The sequence below is a fragment of the Mustela erminea genome, chromosome 13, assembly GCF_009829155.1.
Source record: "Mustela erminea isolate mMusErm1 chromosome 13, mMusErm1.Pri, whole genome shotgun sequence".
Classification (NCBI taxonomy): Eukaryota; Metazoa; Chordata; class Mammalia; order Carnivora; family Mustelidae; genus Mustela; species Mustela erminea.
In genome coordinates this window covers 73,504,966-73,522,594 of record NC_045626.1, presented here as the reverse complement: position 1 = coordinate 73,522,594, position 17,629 = coordinate 73,504,966, and the positions used below count along the sequence as shown (strand labels likewise).

The 17,629-nt window shown below is 51.2% G+C and overlaps 1 protein-coding gene across 1 annotated transcript in view; it reads left to right on the top strand.

Annotated features, from left to right (window-relative positions):
- The window catches only part of MYO18B (myosin XVIIIB), a 255,291-nt gene that overhangs the window by 42,635 nt on the left and 195,027 nt on the right, over positions 1-17,629 (top strand). The window contains exon 13 of the mRNA XM_032310793.1: positions 16,411-16,584. Coding sequence (XP_032166684.1) covers positions 16,411-16,584 — 174 coding nt within the window. The remainder of the gene's footprint in view (positions 1-16,410; positions 16,585-17,629) is intronic.

The following is a 17,629-nucleotide window of genomic DNA, read 5'->3' as shown; positions in this document are numbered from 1 at the left end:
CAGACCCGGACCATATATTTGGGCCATCTGTACTTCTGACCGACCTGCTATAAAGTTGGGGACCTCCCACCACCCCCTCAGATTTGATAATTTGCCAGAGAAGCTCACAGAGCCCTGGAAGGCCCTTTACTTACACGTATCTCTTTATTATAAAGGATACAAAGCAGGAACAGCCAAATGGGCAAGGCATGGGGGAGGGGCTCCCCTCCCCTACACGCTTTCCCCCACCCCCAGCTCCTCAATGTGTTAGTTTAGGGGTTTTACGGCGGTTTTATTATTTAAGCATGATTGATGAAGTCTTTGGCCACTGATGACTGATTACTCAGCCTCTTGCCCCTCTCCCCTCCTCGGAGGTCCAGGGTCAAGGCTTAAAGTTCTAAATTTCTAATCATGCCTTGGTCTTCCTGATGACCAGCTCTTGTCCTGAAGCTATGGAGTACCCCCCCCACCCCCACCCCAACCAAACCCCAGCCATTCATTAGTGTGCAAAAGACCCTTCTCCCTTCAGAGATGCCAAGGCTCTTAGGAGTCGTGTGCCAGTGACTGGGGACAAAGACCAAAGGTGTATTTATCCCAGGCGCCAAGCCCGTGCTACAGCCCCCAGACCTGGTGGCCCCATGAAAGGTCACTGAGCACGTGTGGATGGTCTCAGGCTGACGGGGCCCCAGGCCCTCAGATCACCGTGGGGTCCCAGTGTGCTCATGGCTTCTGGTTTGTTTGAGCCTTCAGCACCTACATCACACACGCCCGGCATCACCCTCGGGGCTGCCCTGAGCCTCCTCCTTTGTGGGGAGGATCATATCCTGTTCTTCCTGAAGTCGCCTCAGGCCTCCTCGGGCCCCCTGATCTCCTGCAGAGCTCTCCCACCATGCCTCTCCCCGACCCCCTTCGCGGTCCTGTTGGCCTCTGCCGTGGCCTTTATCCCAAGGGGCTGGCTGCCTAGGGGGTTGTGGAGGGGAGCTGGGGACTCCCCTGTCATCAGCTATGCCCTGGACAGCCTTGAAGTCAGAGGCTTGCCTTCCCCCAGGATGTGGAGGGGAAAGGATATGGGAGTTTTGCCATCAGCCAGTTCTGATTTGGATTTCAGCTTAGCCTTTTATCAGTGAGGTGTGACCTTGGCCAAGTTATGGAACCTGCCTAAGCCTCGGAGGAGGGAGGAGGAGGGGAGGCGAGGAGGGAGAAAGGATGGTCTAGAGCTGTCTGGGGGCTCCCTCGAGGTGGCAGTGCTAATAATGGCCTGACTCTGGGCCACCTCCCATGGACAGGCAAGGTAGCTCCTGGCTTGCTTGGTTCATTATCAAGTGACTTCTTTGCAGAGGTCAGCCCCAGCTGGCTGTTGGGTCTTAGGAGATGCATCTTCTGGGGGAAGAGGGACTGCGGGTCTCCCCCGCTCTGCACAGCATCTCCGCCTCCCTTCTGTCTCTCAGACTTGCTGTCCCAGAATGGTCCCTTGGGTAGGCAGCGGGAGGACGCTTGGGGGCTGGCTCCACCTGGCAGGCAGAAAACCGTGGGTGATTCGACATCATGGTTGGTTTGCTGTTAACCGAGGCTCCCGGCCTGAGCCATCCCTCAGGAGCCATCAGGAAACCATTCATCCAACCTCCTGTTTCTTCCCTTTGGCAAAAAGTGGCCCATACAACAATTAGCCAGTGCCTGTGGGCTTCGTGTGGCAGCAAATGGATGCTCTCTGGAGCTCACTTGATAAGGACAGAGAGAGGGGAAAGGGAGAAGCAGGGCCCTGGCTTTGAATCCAGGCCTCCCCACCTCCTGGCTATGGGATTTAACTTGTGCAGAGTGATATCCCCTCTCTGGTCTCAGCTTCTGGGTCTGTGGGTGTGTGGCACATGGGAAGCATTCAGCGAGCTGGGACTTCCTTCTCTGTGCTAAGTATCTTGGTTGCTCGGCGGTCTCCGCTGGCATCAAAGCTGGCCCTCAAGGTGGGCTGGGTGGTAGGTGAGAGCCCCTTTGGTGGATGAAGGACACGAGCCTTTAAGAGGATGCTCCTCGCCAAGGGTGTGCAATGAGCCATCTGGGCTAATGAACAGCATGTTCTGAACCAGAATCCAGGTGTGGACTCACAGTCCAGTGCTCTCTCCACGGCTCAGCAGAAGTTCCTGAGGGCCAAGGGCAGTGCAAGGGCAGTGCTCAGAGCAGGTGGGCTCACATCAAAGCAAGGACTCCATCTCTTGCTCTATTGGGGGCTGGCCAGGTTACTGTGCTGTGTAACAAGTCAGCCCCAAGCCCCATGCCTTATGCACAAGCACTTCACTATCTCCCGAGGCTCTGGTGGGTCTGCCATTTGGAAGGGTTCAGCTGGTGGCTCTGGCTTGAGGTCAGTCCTGAGGCTGCCATCTCATGGTGGCTGGCAGGGAAGGAGCAGGGGCTTGGAGGAGGTGGGGACTAGCTAGGCATCTCCCTCTCCTGTGCGAGTTTCCAGTCTTCCCACATAGGCTCGTTTGGGCTTCCTCTTGGCACAGCGACTTCAAGTGCAAGTTCCTAGCGAGCAGCCTGGAAGCTGTATCCCCTTTTCCAAGCTGGCCTCAGATATTATGCAGTGTCCCTTCTGCCATGTTCTATGAGTGATAAGCCTTTGACAGCTTCAAGGGCCAGGGGAGCCAGGCGCCACCCTGGGAGAGGGGCAGCCGCAAGTTTCTAGAATGTGTAGGCAGGGAGATAGGGTTGCGGTCAGTGTGCCACAGTGGCTTTGAGCAAGTCACTAGCTTTCTGAGGCTCAGTTTTCTGACCTGTACAATGGGACTGAAAAGAGCATTGACCTCACAGGTCCACCATATAGATGGATGGAGATGCTGTATGTCCAGGGCTGAGCCCAGTGCCGGGAATGTGGTAAGTTCTGGCTGTTGGGAGTTAGGATATCACAGAGCCTGTAGAATCCCACAGCTCAAGGCTTCCTAGCTCCCTGCTGAGGTGGCAAGAAGACACTTCTGTTCCCTACTTTAATTACGTTCACCTCTCTCCTAAGAGCTCCTCCTCAGCTCCATCTAATTGCTATTCATGTCTCTGTCCAGTCTCCACTCCCTGTTCTGCATCTGGAAAGTTACCCCATTAAGCAAGATCAAGCTTGGAGAGCTCAGAATGGAGGCTAAAGGCGTGGGTCCTGGGACCAGGCTGATCCGTGTTCAATCCATTTTCCTGCGTGATCTCGGCCATTCCCTTGACCTCTGAGACTCAGTGTCCGCATCTGTAAATTGGGAATAATAATAGTGCTTTCCTCCCAGGGTTCTTATGAGGCTCCCATCACTTAATCTGAATACGTGAAACTCCATCATCATGGTTATTAATGCTAGTATGATTATTAATGGAGAGTCTGTTCACTCCCAGATGAGGAGGAGTTGGTGGGTTCCCCAGCAAATCTGGAGTTCGCAAGGCTGATGCGGACTCTCCTTTCAGTATTGCTGTGGTCCCGTCGCCATAAGAGATGATGAGCCCTCTCCCTAGAAAGCCCAAGACTGTCACTCCGCCTGCTGTCCCTCATTACTTCACAAAAGCGACAATCATGTTCAGAATCCCCAGTCGCCCCAGGATGAGTGATGCCTGCCTGGACGGCCCCATTGCTTTGCTTTCCTTTTCCTCTGAAGGCCAATGGGAGGTTTAATTTATTATTTTTTCACTAAATTTGCCAGTCCACTTGCTGCTGACCCTTCTGCCTAATATATGACACTGCCAAGCCTATATATAACCTGAGGAGGGGCGTCGTAATAAGATGATGAAGGGAGGTTGCCAATCAGATGGCAGGTTCCCTGCCTGCTCTAATAAAGATGTCAGCCCCGGAATGAATGGGGTCATAACTCGGGGAGCCCTGGTCGGGGTGGGAGAGACACAGGAAAGAGAGACAATAGTAGTCATGATGGAGGGCCCCACTCCCCCGCCTTCTGCTGGGACACCCTGATATCCAGCAGCCAGAGCCGTGCATCCAAGGATTGGAGGAGGGGGTCAGAGGCTCCCCACGCTAGCACCAGACCCCGCTTGCAGAAGGCCGGTGGGAGTCAATACACGATCCCATCAACCCAAAGCACTTTACTGGTTTGGGTTTATAAACCATCAAGAACATCCCACCATAAAGTTGTCTTCCTATGAGAAGTGGAAACCATGCCAAAGAACAGAGAGGAGAAAGGGTCCCTCTGCCCTCAAAGGGATCATTTGTCATGGTGCAAAGGGGATGTTAATTAATTACAATGGATGTACCTAGACAGACCTGGCGTTATTAGTTCAAGGCCAGAGTTTCCATTCGGACTCATGAGTGCCGTTGTGCCTGCTCTGGGCTGTGACAAAGGTATAATGCCATGTCCCACTGCAATGGTGTCATATAGGGCAGTTCGCTGCCCTCACAGGCCAAGGTCTGTTTCTGTTTGTTTCTTCTCTGGAACTTTTTGATTCAAAGTTACGGCAGACTCACGGGAGGTTGGGGCAGGAACACGCAGTCCCGTGGGTCTCCTCCGACCACAGCCCGGTCTGCAGTGGTGGGAACCGGCATCTGGGTCATCGGGAAGTCCTTGCTTCTCTTTGTTGGGTGCAGAGACCTGCCCGTTATGGGGAGGGGGTTCTCCGTAGGTGTAGCTGCCCTCCTATGGGCCGTTCAGGTGGCTTTCTCAGTGTTGGAGTTCTAGACAGCACCGCACTGGACATGCTCATAGGCAGAGCTGGTGCCTGGGAGCGAGCATTTTGGAAGCATGGTCTCCTGGACACAGAATTGCCGGATGGAAGGGTGTGTTCAAGGCTTGACTTTTGGATGCACTCGGTCCAGTTCACATCCCCTGGATGTTACCCAGGTTGGCTCACGGAACCCTCTCGAGCCTGTGGCATAGGTACTTCTGTTTTCCTTTCCATTTGTAGGTGGGGAAGTCAAGGCTCTGAGAGGTGAAGTCACTAGCTCAGGGTCACACAGCTCTAAGTGGCACAAAGCCGGACCTTCTGTCTGCTGGGCCCTGTGTCCCTTGAGGGCAGCGGAAGGCTTGACATTTCTCAAAGGACCTACTGACTCCACTCTGGGGACACTTCCTCTGTCCACCACTCCTGTCCCCTCTCTGCTCGTGAATACTCACTTCTGTTTCCGCAGATGAAGTACATCAGGCTCTGGGCAGCACCAGCCAGGACCCCCCATCTGCAGTTCCTGCACCCTGCCCTGGCTCCCCGCCCCTGGCGGTGGCTTCTCTCTGCCTGGCCCACAGCTCCCCTGCCTCCTGCTCCTAAGGAGACAAGCTGCACACCTGAGCTCAGTGTGCACGCACTCCCTCTGTATTTTCCCCGGGAGCACTGATTCTGGTTGGCATCTGGGCCCCAGGTGGCAGGAGACCAGGGCTGTTCATTTCTTCAGGATCTGGGCAAAGGGACATTAAGTCACTGAGTCAGGAGGAGCAGGACAGCTGCAGTCTGGACCCTTATGTTTCCTCCCTGCAGAGGGCCTCAGATGGTAAGCTCAGCCACTCATAGCCTGGGTCCACCCTGGCAGTAGCCAGGGAGGGCATCCCACCTGCCTGATCTGTGAACACCCCGTGAGGACAGAGGCCCAGCTGCCTAGATGGGGCCACAATTGTGCCAGCCCCTTTTGGGTCAGGCAGGGATGGAGGATCAGAGAGGGATAGGGCCTTGCGCAAGGTCACACAGTGAGGTTGTGGGAGAGACAGGTCCAAAATCCCCGTGTCTGGGTTCCTGGGTCATTTCTGAGCTCATTTTGCTCAGCCCTTCCTCCTCTCCTGCTTCCATCTTCCTCCTCTTCTCCTCCTTTCCTGTCTTCTCCTCAGTGCCTTGGCTGCCCTGCGACGCCACCCTCATGTTCCAAGACAAAATTTTAGTCTGATTGAGGGAGACGGACCCAGACAAGTGCACAGAAGATACTCAGAGAACACGGTGGGCAGGAAACACTAAGTTCAGAGTGGATAGCCCCATCCAAAGGGTCCACCCTCCTAGGGGACCTTGAGCTAAATCTCCAAAACTGAGAAGAAAGTAGGGAGGGTGCTCCAGACAGAAGAATGTCACCCAGTCAAGGTGCAGTGGCTCAAGCAAAGCCTGGGACCTCTGTGTTCCCACCTGCAAGGTACCAACCAAAGGGGTGAAGCTGGGTTGACATAGGGCTCTGATTAAGAGGCGACTGGGCCCTACAACCTAAAACTTGCACTGATCTGCCCTTGGACCTAGCAACCCCCAGGCTTGTCCCGCCCTGGGCCAGTCCCGCCTGCCCGCCTGCCTTTGTGCAGGCACAGACCCTCCTTTTCAGCCTCGCCCCTGCTGGTGGCTTGGCTCCTTGCCCGACAGCTGGTGCAGCCGGGCCTATTCTGGGCCACAGGCGAGGATTTATTCCACGTTTTTTGGAGCATATTGAATTCATTCATTAAGCTGAAATGGCTGCTCAGGGATGTAAACAATTATAGTTTTAAAAAGCCCAGCAAAACCCTGAAGTGGCCACGGCTACAAGGCTCTGCTCGCTGGTGGCCCCATGCCTGGGGTGGCCGGAGTGGGGAGGCTGGAACACCTGGACAACCAGGTTTCACAGAGGCCGAGCCACTCGCCTGTGGATGGCCCTGCCAACGCCTGTCCTCTCCCCCACCCTTCTTAGCCTCTGTTTCCCGTAAATAATAACAGGGCAGCTGATGCTTATCTCTGGCTTAGGATGTCTGAGGCACGACTGTAAGAGCTTTGGCCATCTCAGCCATTTCATGGAGTGAGTGCTATTGCCCCATTTTACAGATGCAGAAACTGAGGCTCAGAGAGGGGAAGGACTTGCTTCAGGGGTTAGACCAGATGCTTTCTGGGCTCTCTTTAAGCCTTGATCACCAGAAAACCTACTAACCTGTTGTTGGGGTGGAGCTGGGGGTGGGGCGTGGGAGGTGGGGGTTGGGGCTGGGACTGGGGAGGGGTTGGGGTGGGGCGGGGGAGAAGATCGCTATGGCTCCATTGCGCATGCCCAGACTCACCATTCCTGTAAGGTGTGCATCAATAGCGCGGATACAGTCGTGACCACCCTACGGACTTGTTCACTATAGCTCTTTATTGAGAATCCGCTCTCTGCCGGACATGATTTATGTGCTGGTTATTCCATTAGATCTTTATAGCCCTGTATGGGAGGTTATACCCATTTTATGGATGAGTCCCTGGAGGCTTGGAGAAGTCAAGTAAGTTATCTAAGGTGGTGGATTTGGGGAGGGGAGCAACCCAGTTTGGGGCCGAGGAGTTCCATCCTTAAAGCCTTCCTTACATTCTTTAGGCCACGTGATGTGGAGTAGTCTGTGGCATCATCAATAAATGCAGATTGTAAGGAGAGCTCTTCATGTGGCTGGGGCATTGGTGAGATCATGTGCTTACTCAGCACGGGGCTGGACATGGGGTGAGCACTGGGGAAGCACCTGCTGTTCTTGGGCTTTCCTGGGGCTCCAGGAAGCAGCTCCAGAGGGGACAGTGTGATAGGTGGAGTGACCCGTACTTCCTGTCTTGCTGAGGGACACTTGACTGTAGAGAAAGCATTTGGCTTGGGTCCTGGCTTCTGTCTCACTGGCTGTGTGGCTCAGGCAGGCACTCAGGCACATGCTGCTGGCCCCATCCCTGGGCCTTTGCTCCTAGCATTCTCCAGAGTAATTGACCTGTCATGCCTTCCCCCTTACCCTGCTCAGATCACCGGTGTTGGGGACATTCTCAGCCAGCTTCACATCTAGTGTCTCATTTTATCCTTCAAACAACCCTCTGGGAGAGGAGTCATCCATTTCACAGATGTGGAAACTGATGCTCGGAGAGAGAGGACATGTTGTACTCAAAATCTCACAGCCAGTCTGAATCTGTCTTTGGATGTCCAGCCTCCTGCTCCTTTCCATGGTTCCCACCACTCCAAAGATGCCATGTCTGTTTTTTCCCTCCATCCTCTTGATCATACTAGCTCAGGAGACTCCTACCCGTGCCCTCTTCTCTTGTAAATTCCCCATACCCATTGGCATACTCCAGGTTCAGTCCCACGAGAATGCAGCCCCATTTCCCTTGGTTTAATCTGATGCTGCCCCAGGTGATTTGTCTGCTGAGACTTCTTTTTCCAAAACACCTGTTCATGTTCCCCAGATCATTGGGAGTGGTCTGTGCATTGTCCTCTAGGGTGTGAGCAGTGATTCCAGTTGGATTCTGAGTGATTCCAGTTGGGTTATAGATGGCTTATTAGCCAGGCCTTGCAAGGGAGCACAGACTAGGCAGACAGGCAAAGGTCCTGGGGCAGATGGCAACTTTCTCCAAAGCCAGATACATGGAATTACAGGTTCAGGTGGGGAGGGCAGAGGGGAGGCAGCAAGGAGTTTCAAGAGAAGCCATAAGAAGCAGGAAGGGCAGGGGCACCTGGGTGGCTCAGTGGGTTAATAGTCTGCCTTCAAGCTCAGGTCATGATCTTAGGGTCCTGGGATCAAGCCCCACATTGCGTTCTCTGGTCAGTGGAGAGTCTGCTTCTCGCTGTCCCTCTGTCCCTCCCCCTACTCATGCTCTAAGGTGCTCTCTCTCACTCTCTCAAGTAAATAAATGAAAATCTTAAAAAAAGAAGCAGCAGCAGCAGCAGCAGCAGCAGGAAGGGCTTTGACGTTCCAGTCTGTAAGAGGGTTGCCTTTTCCATAATCCCAACAATAGGACTTTGCTGGGCACCCCTGGGCGGGAAGCCACAGCCACCTGAATTGAATGGGCTCCTGGGGTTTCTCTGGCTGACCCATTTGTTCCCTTTAAGGGCAGAAATCTCAGAGCGTGATCGTCATTACAGGAGCCGATCGCTATTGAACAGACGCTGTGCTAAGTGACCTGCAATTGTAACCTCACTGAGGCTTCCCAAAACTTCCTGGGAGCAGATTCCCATTTTACAGAAGAAGAAACAGAGGCTCTGGGAGGTGGCAAGACCTCCCCAATGTCACAGGGCTTTAGGCGTGAGAGAAGGGATTTAAACCTAGGCAGTGTGTCTACTGTTTTTTCTTCTAGCATCTCTAGACTTTTAGGCTTATCTCTTCCCTGCAGGTGGCCTCCTTCTCAGGCCTCTGAACTGTAAACCTCTGTATGAGGAAATGTGACCCAGATGCACCAGTGCTGTAAATATGTCACATAATGCTCAGTAATTCAGCAACAGCACGGCTATTGTTGGAAGTTGTTGGAAGGGGAAATAACTTGGTTATTAATAAATGCAGGAGGCCGCAGTAATTGATAGCAATTGAACTCGTGGTGCACAGGGGAAAGCAGTCTTGTTATTATTTTCTCTCTCTTTCTCTCTTTTTTGTACTGAATATAAAGGGAAAAACCTGCTTTTGCAGGTGGATTTGAGCAACTCGGAAACTGGTCCCATTGCATTTCTTTCCTCCTTCCTTCTTTCTGAGTCTCATTTGCTCCTTTGTGCAGCCTCTCCACTCAGATCTCAGCCTGCCTCTTACCAGCAGAGTGACCTTGGGTGAATGATTTGGGAAAGGCTGTTGGTCCAGGGTTCCCCCTAAACGAGCATTTTATAAACTAGGGTCTCGTGGGACATTAGACCTTCAAGATGCTCCTAAAAGTGTTCTGAGGCCAAATTGGTCTGAACAGAATGTTCCCTTCTTGGAGATTTATCAGACATGCTTTCAAGGCTCTGAGAAGTCCTGCAGTTAAGAAAGTTGTTTCAGCAAACAAAGACCAACTTGATATGATACAGGATTCATCTCTTCCCACTGACATGGATGAACATTCTATGGAACGATGGCTATGAGGAGCCCCTTTGGGGAACTGAGCCCCAGCTGTATGGCCGCTTTGCTCTGTTCTGTACCACTTTGCCTCATGGAGAGTTTCTGACTCAGCCCTTCCCTCAGTGGCACACTGGCTGGAGCCAGGCCTTCCCCAGATGTGCAAACGGCTACAGAGGAACAGACAAAGACACAAGGAAATAGCAGCCTATCAAGTCTTGGGTCCCTTTCAGAGAACTGTCCTTTGGCCTCAAATATTGAAGGGAAATCAAAACCAAACTTTGCTAAGTGTGATCAGCCTCTCAAGCCCTCTCTGAGTCTTAGCACCTGACGTGGGTTCAGCTGCTGAAGCAAGGGCTCAAGGTCAAGACGGTTCCTGTGGGATGTGATCCTGGGACGTACTGGGAGGAGCTTGGGGAGGGGAAGAGGGGAAGGAAGGCTGCCATGGAGGGTATGTTACCAAGTTAGCCACCACTGTGGGCAAACTGGGGCTCAGTCCTGCCAGAGACCTCTGGGCGGGGGCAGCATAGAACACACACCCAGAGTTATCCTGCTCAAAGGGCACCTGCTGTCACTGATTGAGGGCTGAAGATTTTAATTCCATGGCCCTTCCAGCCTCCCCTTGCATGAGCAAGCGCTATTGGGAGAGAACGCCCTCGTGAGGAGGGAGCACAATAACCCCCAGGGGTATGGCAGAGCTGTGACAGGTCTGCTGCAGGTCTCCCCCCAAAACCCGCATGTTGCCATCTAAAGCTTGTCCCCGTTTCGTTTTGACTTGACCTAAATACAGCTCCTGTGTATGCTCCAGCTAGATCTAAAGTGGGCTATGTAGGGTACCAGAGCCGCCCCAACCCCATGCCGCTGACCCGGGGGTCAGAGACCTGGACTCAAGTTCTAGGTCAGCCGCTTACATGCTGTGTGACTTAGGGCAGGGCAGTATCCCCTCCTGTGTCTCGGTAGCTTCTCCTATAAAATCAGGCTTAACAGTTCCCAGCCTGCAGACCTCACAAGGCAGGGAGTCGAAAGATCAGCCAAGGTCACACAACTGTCCTTTCGCTCAGCATAGACACTCTCGGGTGTGTGTCCTCCAGGCCATGGTGAGATGCATGGACCATCTGTCACTAAGAATCAGAACAGACTTGGCATTTGCACATAATTTTTTTTAATAGAGAACAGATTCAGGGGTGGGTGGTTCCAATCATACATGCGTTGTATTTATGTAAATCCAACCATGCGTGCAAAGCAAACGCGAGGCTGGAGGTTACGGATGCATTTCTTTTTGTAAGTCACGGCCCCCAAAGGCAAGCCACCCATTTCCTTGTTCCGCCCTAGGGAAAACTTGTTGTGCTGTACTTGTGAAGATAAGCTACAGTACTGTATGCTACGGGCAATGTGAGATTCCCAAGGAGGATTTTAAGGGTCCTAGAGTTTTTGCCTTAGACTCTGAAATCGATATTGATTATGAGAAAAGACCCCTCCGCACGGCGTCGTGCTTAGAATATTGAATGCGGAGTCAGGAGACTGGAATTCAAATCTTGCCTCTGCCTCTCACCAGCTTCATGGCCTTGGAAGGTCACCCTGAGGTTCAGTTTTCTCATAATTCAAGGGGTGATGTCACTGTTGACCTCGCAGGGCGGTGGGGAGGATTAAATGAGGCAGCAGTGTTTAGCGCTCAGCCCAGCGCCTGGCATGGGCTAGGTGTACAGCGCGTGCTGCTGGCTGATGTGATATTAAGGCCCCCTTTGTGATGCTGTCAAACATGTGCATTCTGATTTCTTTTTCCTGGGTGGCTGAGACAGAGGCGGGATAACGGGTGGGCTGCCAGGGAACATTTCCTACTGCTCAACAGCACATGTCCTGTGCAGTGCTTGCAGCAGAGGGAGAAGATCCCTGCATGATGTGTGCAGAAGCCAGACTGTAGTTCTACCTGCCATGGGGTCCTGTTCCCACCAGGGCAGCCAAATACACCAGCCTGAAGTGATCTCTGCATTTAGCTTTGGCATCTTTCTGGGCACAGGCTCCTTACCTCCTAGTGGGTGGCGGGAAAGCACCTAGATTGGGTGTGTGATCCCCTGTGGAGTGGGCTAGAGGTAGGAGGAAATCCACAAACCCGCCCCACAAAGAGCACGCTCCTCGGAGCCAGCTCCGTCCTGGCTCTCTGTTTCCATTTCTGTCTCTCGGCCTCTCTCCCTTTTGTTTGGTCTCGTATTTGATCTTTTTCCAGTACAAAAGACTGTCTCAAAGGTTCCAATGGCAAGTGCCATGGGGAGAGGAGAACAGAGATGCTATCTCCCCAGTCTTAATGGAGAAGCGGGGAGGGAAAGTAGGCAGGGCTGGCCATCATCGAGAAATGTGCATTCCTTTCTTGATTTCCTTCCATCATTTAATCACCCACTTGACAAATGTTTATTGAGCACTTCCTGGCACTGGCTCTGATCCGGATAGAGGGATGAACATACAAACCAGCAGGCGGCTACTGCACGGTCTGAAGATCCGCACAGGAGCGTGGGAATCCCGCCGCTCGGCCACTACTCCCTGTGCGGCTTTGGACCAGAAGCTAGACCTTGCTGGGTCTGTTCCCCACCTTCGAATGATCTCAGAGGCTTTTTTTTTTTTAATATTTAATTTATTTATTTGACAGACAGAGATCACAAGTAGGCAGAGAGGCAGGCAGAGAGAGAGAGAGAGAGGAGGAAGCAGGCTCCCCGTGGAGCAGAGAGCCTGATGCGGGGCTCGATCCCAGAACCCTGGGATCATGACCTGAGCCAAAGGCAGAGGCTTTAACCCACAGAGCCACCCAGACGCCCCAGATCTCAGAGGCTTTTGATGAAAGTAAAGAAGAGGCAAAGGAAGCACTTAGCACAGTGCCTGGCACATGGCACGTGCCTTTGCTTGATGGCTGTCCTTGTTCATCAAGTGATGGTTTCTCAGGAGAGGGAGCCATCGTGTCCATGAGCATCCCTTGGACAGGGATCTCCAACCCCGGCAGCATTCCGAGGACAGCTTTGTCCTTGGCATTGACGTAGGTTGTTGGGAGGTGTTGAGCCAATATGTGTCCACCGTTCCGCGGAGTTGGCTCAGAATCCATGGGGCATGGCCCATATCTGGTTTGTCATCCGTCCCCCAAATCTTCTTGCGAAGCCACGGATAGACAGATCTGCAGGAGGGGTCTCTGTGGCTGCCAGAATGAAGCAGTCCTTGTTGGGTGAGTGGTGCCCGCTTGGGTTTCACAGGTAGAGAAGGGACTAGAATGGTATTGATTGCCTTCTCAGGGCCAGGAACTCTGTTGGGAATCTTCCATGTAAGTGTAAACTTGTCACCCCATCCTTGCATACCAATGAGGAAATGCTCGGGGTCTTATGACTCCATTTTACAGAAGATGAAACAGGCCCAGAAAGGCCAGTGCAACTTGCCCAAAGACTAGAGCTGGGAATGGTGGAAGGCAGGAAAGGGACTCAGGTTCTGTCTGGTTCAGTGTGCATGTTTCTGTCCCTTTCTCAGGCCCCAGTGAAGAGGTTTTGGATTCCACCTGTGTCTGAACAAAGATAGAAGAACCCATGGGGTTGGATCTTGTGAACTAGCCAGCCTTCAGGGAACTGGAAACAAAGTACATTTTCCTGGCAAAGCTCCCTGTGTGCTTCCTGGATTTCCCCAACAGGGTGTCCTCAGTGGGCACACTGGGGACTTGTCAGGCAAGGATTTGGAGTCCTTGTCAGTCCAATCCTTGTCAGGCAGGATTTGGAGTCAGGTTGAGTCCATTCACTGTTCCTCTTTTCACAAAGAGCCATTGCCGATTCCCTTCCTGACTTCTTCCCAGCTCAGAGAGGTACAGAAGGTCACTGCAGATGGTGTGCGGGAGGAATATTTTGGAGAGTGACAGAAGAGGGTCAATAGGCCAGGAGGGCGACAGGACATCACCCACCTAGAAGACTATCTCTTATTTTAATTCCCTTGCAACCCCCAACACAGGAAGAAAGAAGTCTCATTCAGGGCTAACATCTTTAAAATCTCTAATACTTACTAATCTTGCATTTTGACAAAGAGATAGCTGGAACTCTGGCTCCCAGGTAACTGTATCTAGTTAGAATCTAAAGATAGTTTTGTGCTCATATTGTATTTATTTCTACTTTCTGTTTGTGACTGATGTTAATAGTATTGGTCTGCAAACTGACCCCAGCTCACAGAGGGGAAGGGGAGATCAAAGAAAGCAGTAGACCACTCCAGATTGATAGGCAGCATGTGAAATAAGCAAGGAAACTTGTACACAAGGCTTGCCTCCACTGGCCGGTCCTGTACAATTCCACACCCACCCCCCACACTCACCCCCGAATCTTAAAAGTTTATACAAAGTCACATATTTAGTCCAGATGGTCTCAACAACACCTCACTCCCTTAAGGTTCCAACCTTAAAGATGGCTCCCCAGGGGAACATGGGCCGAACGTCTGTTTCACATGGGAGGGGTTGAAACCATCCCCTTAGTGATTCCCTCCAGCAGAGGGGTTCTCATTTAAGATAATACTATAAAATTCCCTTTCACAATGTATTTAATTGAGTGAAAAAGATAAATGAGTCCATTTTAAAGAAAGTCTGACCTAGGGTCACAAAGATATGGCAGATTTCCTAAAAGAGATATTTGATGGATTGACTTTGGTGAAATAGTAGTTCTAGTACTTCGCATCCCTCTGATTTCTGGTGATGTCTCAGAGTCAGTTTTCTCATCTGTAAAATGAAAATGACAAGACAACCTTTGTGAGGATTTTATGATGGTGATGGTGATGATGATGATAAGAAGTAATCACAACTAACATGTACTGATTTTTTTCACAGGTTGCACTTGGGACTCTGATGCAGACTTTCTGACACCAGAAGCCCTGAGCTGCACAAAGATGACATGTTGAATAAATGGGGTCAATGAATGGTGACTGCTTTCTTCACCACCATCATCACCTCTTTCATCATTTTTGCAAGTGGCAGGACTTTTTATTAGCCATGTTACTTCCTGAGACTCAGTATTATCATCTGTAAAATGGGAATTGTCTCTTGTGATGATCAGAGCTGAGTAGCTGGCACTGAGGCGGTTGTCAATAAGCATGGCTGTTTGTGGTCCCTCAGTGACCTGGGGCCAGAGCTCCTTTTCCTTGGGTAGTGAGTCCCACACAAATTCCTTGTCCAGATGTCCAGTTTTGCCTTAATCCAGGCTGATTCTTCAAGAGGTCATCTCGAAGAACTTGGCCCATATAATCTCTTTCTGATGGATTGAAAAATCTGTTGGAAGTTCTGATTTTTATTTCAAAGAAGGAAATACATTTATGGAGAGATAAACAATGGGAAGAAATTCTTTAACGATGGCACTGTTATTTGTTTTAATCAGCCATTAATTTTTTAAATTTGGATTACAAAATGAAGACACAACTCTGGTAGAAAATTTAGAAAATGCAAAATCCCTTTAGCCAGCTATGACTGTTAATATATGGAGATATTTCCTTTTTACAATTTTATTTACTTACTTTTTTATTTAAGAGAAAAAGAAGAGAGAGCAAGGTGGGGGTGGCAGAGGGAGAGAGAGAGAATCATAAGCCTCCATACTCAGTATGGAGCCTGATGTGAGACTTGACTCTGAGATCGTGACCTGAGCTGAAATCAGGAGTTGGATGTTCAACTGACTGAGACACCCTGGCTTCCCTTACTATTTTATTTTATAATTTAGAGTGGTTTACAGAGTTGACATCATTCTCTAGTACAGTTCTCTAATTTGATTTTTATTTAGTGTTTGTCTGTAAGCATTGTTCAGGTTGTACAATCTTTGTTGTTAATCTTAAATGGCCTTGTAATAGTTCATAAAGTGGTTCCCCATTGCTTCTTCAATCTCATTTGATTCCTCCTCATCTCCCCCTTACATTCCAACCACCTGGACTTCTTGGTCTTTCTTGGATACACTGTGCTTGTTTCTGCCTCAGGGCCTTTGCACAATATCGCTTTTTGACCCCTAAAGTTCTTCCCTGGTTCTTTAAGTAGCCAGCTCCTTCGCACCATTCATAACCCAGTTCAGATATCCCATCCTCAGACAGAGCCCTCTCTGACAACCACGGATCCATAGGGATGCTCTCAGCTTCTCTTGACCTCATCTCTTGGTTTTATTTTCTCCTTAAGGGGAAAAACTTTATAATATTATCACCTGAATTTATCTTATTCATCTATCTGTTTACTTGTTTATTGTCTTATTCCCTCAATAGATTGTAAACTCCAGGAGGACAGTCACCTTGTCTGTCTTGCTCATCATTGATTTTCCAGTGGCTAACACAGTTCCTGTTACATAGAGGAGCTCAACAAGTGTGTGTTTTGAGTAAATGGGTGGGTGGTGAGATGGTGGGATGTGTGGCTGTGTCAGTAGTATAGGTAGGTGGCAGCAGAGGGTAGTGGGTGGGTGGATGGACATGTAGGTGGACACAGGAGTGGACAGATGACATTTTCACTAACAATTCTCTAATTCCACCTTTAGAGGGTCCTCATGATCATTTTAATTGCTTTGAAAAAGTAAACAATGCAAATTGCGAAGAAGTAGGATAAGCATGTCTCTCGGGAAATGTGACCCCGGCCCAGGCCAGGTGTTGAGGCTCCCTGCTGAGGGTGGGTAGCCTAGAGGGTGGGAGGTGGTAAGACCCCTGAGGTCCTCTTGGAAGCCCACCCACTCCATACCCAGGACTTTACCACCATATTTGTGCTGTGTTCCTCCCACAGTGGGCCGGAAGCAGTTCATGCGGTTTGAGTGGGCAAACCATGCAGCTGAGGCCCTGGGCTGTGAGTATGAAGAACTGAACACCGCCACCTTCAAGCACCACTTGCGACAGATCATCGAGCAAGTGACATCTGGGCCAAGCCGACGGGGCCTTGAGGAAGAGGAGACTAGCTCAGGTGCTGTGCTGCTGCCTCTCTGGGTGGGCTGGGTACCCCCCAGCTCAGGCCCTATGGAAGCTCCAACATGCCTTCACTTACTCATCAGGAGCTGTTATATGCAGACCTTCTAGGTGCAGAGGAAGCCCCTGTGGGCAGAAGTGGACTTGGTTCCTGTATGCAGGGTTCTTATGGCCAATTGGTGCTGTCCAGGGTTCTGAAGGTTCTGCTGAAACTTGGGAGGGTGGCCTGTGGTGAGCAGTGCCAAGGGGCCCAACACTTTTCCATTGGCTGTTACATCTGTTGAGCCCCTACCTTGTCGGGGGAAGACTGGCCTTCCAGTTTGAGGCACAGAAATAAAGCCAGGATGGCTAGAGGGCCTGGGAGGCTGGTAGATGAGGCCAGTAGATGAGAGGTAATGGGGGGGGGGACTATGCAAACTGTGGTTTTTATGCTCAGACCCAAGAGAGACCATGCAGGGACACAGGCAGGGAATGCCATGATTTGACTTGTTCCTTGAGTAGCTCAGGCAGGGGGAAGCCTGGGGAATGATTTGGAGAAGGGAGGCCACATGGGAACCTACAAAATCGCCTGGTGAGATGCTGGTGCTTGCACAAGGACATGGTAGTGGAGCTGGGTTGGGTGGGACACAGTCAAAGTCTGCTTCACACATAGAGAGGATAGCATGGGCCTGACGGAGGAGGTGGGAAAAGAGGGATCAGGACAGCTTCTAGGATTTTAGCCTTGGTGGCTGGAAGAATGGGGGTGCTTTGAACTGATGTGGGAGAAAGCAGAATGGCCTTGCATGGCACCTGCAGGAGTGTGATCTGCTGGGTCCCAAATCTGTAGCCATCACCCATCAGAAGCTTTGGCTGCAGGAGGTGAGGGCAGAGGGACCCCCTTGGGGCCCCAGGAGTCTCTGAGAACTAAGAGTGGTTGTCCCAGAGACCTCGGAGTCTGGCATTAATTAGTGGGTTGCACTGTTTTGAACTGTGATTTTGGGACTCATCTCTTAGAGGCCCCTTAGTCCCTCAGAGCTGCTCTACTCTAGGGGTCTCAGCTTGGT